Source organism: Phaethon lepturus, unplaced genomic scaffold (genome assembly GCF_000687285.1).
Source record: "Phaethon lepturus isolate BGI_N335 unplaced genomic scaffold, ASM68728v1 scaffold49429, whole genome shotgun sequence".
NCBI classification, from domain to species: domain Eukaryota; kingdom Metazoa; phylum Chordata; class Aves; order Phaethontiformes; family Phaethontidae; genus Phaethon; species Phaethon lepturus.
Window position 1 is genome coordinate 292 of NW_010562431.1, and position 6,540 is coordinate 6,831.

Genomic DNA, 6,540 nt, shown 5'->3' on the forward strand with positions numbered 1-6,540 from the left:
GTGGCTGCCTCCGGCTGGTGTGCTGCCGCCAGCACTTCGGCGGCATGTTTTCTTCACGCTTCCCCGGCCAGCGTGCTGAGCGGCCTGGCAAGCTATTTCTAGCAGAGGTGTGCGCAAAAGTGTTGCTGCTTCAGCCATCGTCCAAGCGATCGAGAGAGGCTCTTTCTGCTGTCCGTTTAGAATGGCGGATTAGTGGTGAAATATACATTCAACTATACATTCAACAATACCCTTCGAAACACTAGCCTGCTTTCAGGTTGACTTTGTTTTCATTAGAAGCAAGAAAGAGGATGCTTGCGGGTTTGGCTATATCCAGACATGATAGCTGGGTCAAAATTAAGTTCCACCTCACTGGTGTGAAGCTGGAAAGACTGCACAGGTCTTGAAGTAGCCCTGAATTGTCACAAACAGCAAACATAATCCAATCCACTACACCCGTGTGACGAGTGAGATTATTAACTGCTGCTGCAGCCTGAAAGGGCCTTTTCCCCTTTACTTGCAGTAACTTCTTAAAACGCTCTTCATTTTGCACAGCTCAGATGCGTGCGCAGAGCATTGAGCACAACTTCATACTGTTTCACCAGGCAGATGGAAAGAAGCGGGCTGACTTCTTTACGCTTTCCTGCAGTTACGCTTGAGTGAGGTCTACCTGGGGCAGCCTGCAAAGAGCCGGAAGAGGGACAGAGGGAACAGCTGTGAGCCATCGTATGCTATCTGTGAACGAGGTTTTGTCAGGGACAGTGACAAAACCTACTTTTCTGAGATCACCTACGGTGGCGTGTGTGGTGGGGAGAGTTTTTGTTTCCAAGACCTCAGCCAAGGGATCGACCTTCTCGGCCGTCAGCAGTCAGGGAGGCTGAGTTGAAGCTGCGGTGAAGTGGATCTGTGGGTCAGAAGCACTGGTGCTCGCAGCCTGCTCCTGCTTTCCTCCCACTGCGCCAAGCCCGAGCACCCCGGGCAGCTGCGTGACTGCCTTCCTCTTTCTGGAGAGATTCCTCTGTAAGATAGACGATCTCAATAGTTAAAATCAGAATCTTCAGGTTTTCACTGGCAGGAGGAGCATGTCCCCCTCTGCATGTTAGCATCCTGCCACCAGGAAGGTCGATGCTTTGGGAGAGGCAATGTAGAAGAAATAGCCATGGGCAGCAGCGCGGGAGGGATGTGTTTGGAGCAGTCCTCCTCCAGCCGTTAATACCGCTCCGTGAGCTGTTCGTGGGGTGTTGTCTGAAAGAGAGGGAAACCCCAGGGACAGGAGTTTCCTGCCTGCACATGTCTGCCTGAAGTTGTGGCTCTGCCTTCACACCGCTACAGCAAAAGGTGCTGTTGTTTCAGGCCCAGAAGTCCTTTGCTGCCCATCACTGAAAACAGCTTGCCCTATAGGTCAGGGGATCATCACTAGCATAGATGCTAGCATCCACTAGATGCTACCCTGTAGGTCAGTAGGGGTGGCACAGATCATCATTAGTATAAGAGATGCACAGCTGAGGCAGGTTTAAAACTTCACTGATGCATTTAGAGATTTCTTGAAGTGGCTGCTCTGCTGCATTATGAAGAGGTGGGAAATACAAAGGTACAGAAGCACCTGGTTGTCTGTCTCACATCTGCTACTCTGATGTGTTTTTCACTCTCCACTTTTTTCGCCCCCACAGAAGAGACATTTTAAACAAGAATACCGAAGTGCCTGCAGCCATGAGGCCAGCAGCTTGGTGTACTAACTACAGAGCAAAGTACACAAACTGCAAATGTTTCCCACATTGTTAATGAGAATAGAATCACAGAATCACAGAAGTGTTTAGGCTGGGAAATACCTTTAAGATCATCAAGTGCAACCATTAACCTAACACTGCTAAGTCCACCAATAAACCATGTTCCCAAGCATCACATCTACATGACTTTTAAATACCTCTGGGGATGGTAACTCAACCACTTCCCTTGGCAGCCTGTTCCAATGCTTGACAACCCTTTTGGTGAAGAAATTTTTGCTAATATCCATTTTAAACCTCCCATGGCATGACTTGAGGCCATTTCCTCTTGTCCTATTGCTCATTACTTGGGAGAAGAGACCAACACCCACCTCACTACAGTCCCCTTTCCGGTAGTTGTAGAGAGCAGTAAGGTCTCCCCTCAGCCTCATTTTCTCCAGACTAAACAACCCCAGTTCAGTTCCCTCAGCTGTTCCTCATAAAAATTGTTCTCTAGACCCTTCACCAGCTTTGTTGCCCTTCTCTGGACATGCTCCAGCAGCTCAGCATCTTTCTTGTAGTGAGGGGCCCAAAACCAAATACAGTATTCAAGGTGGGTCCTCACCAGTGCTGAGTACTGGGGTACCATCACTTTCCTACTCCTGCTGGCCACACTATTTCTGATACAGGCCAGGATGCTGTTGGCTTTCTTGGCCACTGGGCACACTGCTGGCTCATATTCATCCAGCTGTAGACCAACACCCCCACGTCCTTTTCCGCTGGGCAGCTCTCCAGCCGCTTTTCCCCAAGCCTGTAGCATTGCATGGGATTGTTGTGACTCAAGTGCAGAAGCCAGCACTTAGCCTTGTTGAATCTCATACAGTTGGCCTCAGCCCATCGATCCAGCCTGTCCAGATCCCTCTGCAGAGCCTTCCTACCCTCCAGCAGATGCACCCTCCTGCCCAACTTGATGTCACCTGCAAAATGACTGAGAGTGCACTTGATCCCCTTGTCCAGATCATTGATAAAGATATTAAACAGAACTGGCCGCAGAACTGAGCCCTGGGGAACACTGCTTGTGTTCAAACTTCCAACTGGATTTATCTCCATTCACTACAATCCTTTGGGCCCAGCCATCCAGCCAGTTTTTTATCCAGTGAGAAGTATACCTGTCCATGCCATGGGCAGCCAGTTTCTCCAGCAGAATGCTGTGGGAAATGGTGTCTAAGGCTTTACTAAAGTCTAGGTAGACAAAATCCACAGCCTTTCCCTCATCCATTAAGCAGGTCATCTTGGCATAGAAGTAGATCTGGTTAGTCAAGTAGGACCTGCCTTTCATAAACCCATGCTGACAAGGCCGGATCACCTGGTTGTCCTGTACGTGCCGTGTAATGGCAGTCAAGGTGATCTGCTCCGTAACCTTCCCTGGCACTGACTGGAAGCTCAAACTGACAGGCCTGTGGTTCCCTGGATCCTCCTTCTGGCCCTTCTTGTAGATGGGCATCGCATTCACTAACCTCCAGTCAGTTGGGATCTCCCCGGTTAGCCAGAACTGCTGATAAATGATTGAAGGTGAATTTGTGACATACAGAGAGAAAGAGAAAGGGGCTAGGTCACAATTCTGTATACTGACCAGCAATTTTCTCACCTCTTCCAGCAGCCCCTTCAATGACCGGCCGATGTGCAGGATCTGCCACGAGGGCAGCAGTCAGGAAGACCTGCTTTCCCCCTGCGAATGTACAGGGACCCTGGGGACCATTCACCGCAGCTGCCTGGAGCACTGGCTGTCATCTTCAAACACCAGCTACTGTGAACTCTGCCACTTCAGGTTTGCAGTGGAGCGCAAACCCAGGCCATTGGTGGAGGTGAGTACATGGGGCACGTCCCTGAAAACTTAGCTTTAATGAGCAAATCATGTTTGTTTTTATACAGGCATCACAAAGCCTTTGCAGCTCTGCCGAAGCCAAAGCAAACTGTGAGTTTTGGGCTTGGCAAGTTGAGGGCAGAAGCTCAGGAAAAGGGCAGGAATAGCAAAATGCTTATTTTGAACCAAATCGAAACAAGCAAGAAGAATGGGTTCGATGGGTTTGCTTCAGTGTAAACATGAGTGAAGATTTGGGGAACAGTGTCCAGTGAATTCCTAGTGTACCAGCCAGATTGGTAGATGATAGAAGAGAGGTAAGTAACAGTTTCTGAGGAATGCGAGACAAGTGTCCGTATTCATCATATTAAATACAGGTCAGGAATTTTTTTTTTCTTGCTTTTAAGAGAGAGGTAACAAACAGAGGAGCCTTAGAAGCCTTGTTTCCATGTCAAGCAAATTGTTCTTGCTCAGTGTCTGGTATGTTTAGCTGTTTGTGAGTGACCGTTTGGCGTCCTCTTCCTTGTGTACCAGAATCAACAGTGAACTAGACAATTGTTTCTGCCTTATCAATTAAAATTCAGTTTTTGGCAGCTGTGGATGCTTTAGTGACTACATGAAGTTTGCCAGGTTTTTTTTTTTTCTGTCCTCAGGAAAAAAAAAAAAGAAAACCAGCCAAGATCCCTATCTTTATACTGTTAATGATCTTTCTCATCCCCTATTTTAATTTGGAAAAAAAATATGGTTGTTGTTGGAATTAAAAGTGAATTAAAGTGAATTAAAAATAATAACACTTTACAAAAGTAATGAGAAGCATCTTCTTGTACCAGTTGATGACACAGGGGCTTACGTGCTAAGCTTGGATTCAGGACAAAATGTCCTTTGTGCATCTTCATCATTCCTGTAAACTGTAGCAGAACTGGCTGAAGGAGATAGGGTATTAAAAATAAGGGGCAGGGGAAGGCATCTTGTTTCGCTCTTGTTCACAGATGAGAGGATGTAGGATGAAACTGGCTGCTGGGAAGTGGGTCAGGGGCCCGTGCAGGGAAGGGGTAAGCAGTTCACATTGAAGACTATCAAAATTGCTTTACGCTGGATTAAGTTAGGCATGCACATTTTGTGTCTAAGCCTAAGGATATCTTTATTCTTCCTTAGGACCATCAAAAAAGAGATACATGACACATATTTAGCACAAGACCTGTAGTCTTGACAAGCCTTAACCAGAGCAAGCCCAGGCCAGCTGTGTTCGATTGCATCTGGCTTGTTTGGTGTTTCTAGCAGGACTCCAGCCTCTCCCAGGAAGCTGGTCCCAATTTGAGAAACGCTGTTGAACGTTCCCGGGCTGTCAGCAACGGAGCATTCTCCAGTGAAGATGATGACATCTTCTTTTGGCCAGCTGCTCTGAGGCTGCGCCAAGCAGTTTTTGATTGCAGTTTTGGCGCAAGGACGATGCCACTCTGAATTCGCCTTCTGAAAAGAAAGAGCAGTGATGCTGAGGCAGCGCAAAGTAAAGAGTTTGATTTTAGAGTCCAGCTTCTTCAAGCTGTTCCCTTGCAACAGCTGCTCGTGAGGCTTGCTTTGAACAAATGGGACATAACATTGTTCAGAGCTAATGATGATTGAAGAAGTTGAAAGCGAAGCTAACCCTGCCCAGGCTGTGGGAGGCTGGTCGCTTGATCATTCCCTGATGAAGTGAGACTTCTTTTTGTCAAAAGCAGTAATAAGTAATGGCAACAACAACAATAATAATAACAATAATAATGATAAAGCTGTCTTGTGTTTCTCACCTGAGGACAAATGAGAACCAGGTGCAAGAACATTTCTGAGACATAGTACACATTGTTAATTAATGTTTTACTACCTCTTTACTACCTCTTCACTGCCTAATCTTTTTTTCTTCTCAGCTACCATACTCCCAGTATTTTAGTCCAATAATCAACAATTATGTGCAGTTGCAAAAAAAGGTCATTAAAAAAAGCAACTTTTTTGAAGTCCTTTGTGACCTTATAAAAGAGTATGTTTTCAGTTTAGAAGGGAGTTGAAGTTGTACTTTTAAAGTTGAGAGAGCAGAGACAAAGAGTAACTAAAATGACTTGTATACGAGGGACAAATTAAGCCAAAAGATATCAGTCAAACTTCCTGATTTCTATTAGTATAATTTAAGTTTGTCCTTGAAGTTTGTACTTATTTAATACACAGTGCTTTGAAATCCAAAGATGTCCCGAGGCAAATAAGTACAGCAAATCTGAAAGTTCCCAAAGCATGACTAAAGCAGATGCAAGTCATCAGATTCCCCCATCTTCTGTGTCCTAAAAGCACTGTCCTGTCTGCCTCCCTATATTACCTAGAGTATGAGGTCATGGAGGGAGGTGTATCAGATATAGTAGAACCATCTTTCACAAAAACCTGCTGTAATGTTTGGGTGAGTGACAAACCAGTGGCCACCTGCTTTTAGCACCATCATGTCTGTGTGTTTGTGTGTGTGTGTTTGGGGTGGGGAGTCAAAGTTCTTTTCATTTAGTAAGATAATTAGTTCTCCAGAGATTCCTCTGAACTAGATAAAAGGTAAATGGTAAATGGTAATGGTCCTTTCAGTGGAGGTGAATGATGAGCTTAAGAGGGACTATTGTATTCATAAAGTCATTTGTAGAGTGTAGTCTGTAGAAACTCATCCAGTAACTCCTCAGCAGGCCCTGTCTCATGCAGAGAATATATCCCACCAACTGGTCAATGACAGGTGGTATAAAAATTGAAGGAATCAATCATCATATTCATCTTTTTTCCTAGAGATTTTCCGTCAGGGAAAAAATGGTATTTCTGACTATTGAAAGACATATTCACTTTCCTAAAGGGGACAAAAAAAATAAGGGAACATGATAGTATGTTTTCTCCTCCTCACTTCACTGGACTGATCACTGCTTCTTAGCAGCTTAGCTGTGGGTGTGAAGGAAATCTCAACAGAAACAGTGAAGATACTTCACTTGCTTTATCTAGATA

General features: G+C 45.5%; 1 protein-coding gene across 1 annotated transcript in view; it reads left to right on the forward strand.

Moving 5' to 3' along the window:
- Positions 1 to 3,244: 3,244 nt before the first annotated feature.
- The window catches only part of LOC104626344 (E3 ubiquitin-protein ligase MARCH3-like), a gene marked incomplete at its 3' end in the record, with an annotated part of 14,809 nt that continues 11,513 nt past the window's right edge, over positions 3,245 to 6,540 (forward strand). The window contains exon 1 of the mRNA XM_010294239.1: positions 3,245 to 3,547. Coding sequence (XP_010292541.1) covers positions 3,245 to 3,547 — 303 coding nt within the window. The remainder of the gene's footprint in view (positions 3,548 to 6,540) is intronic.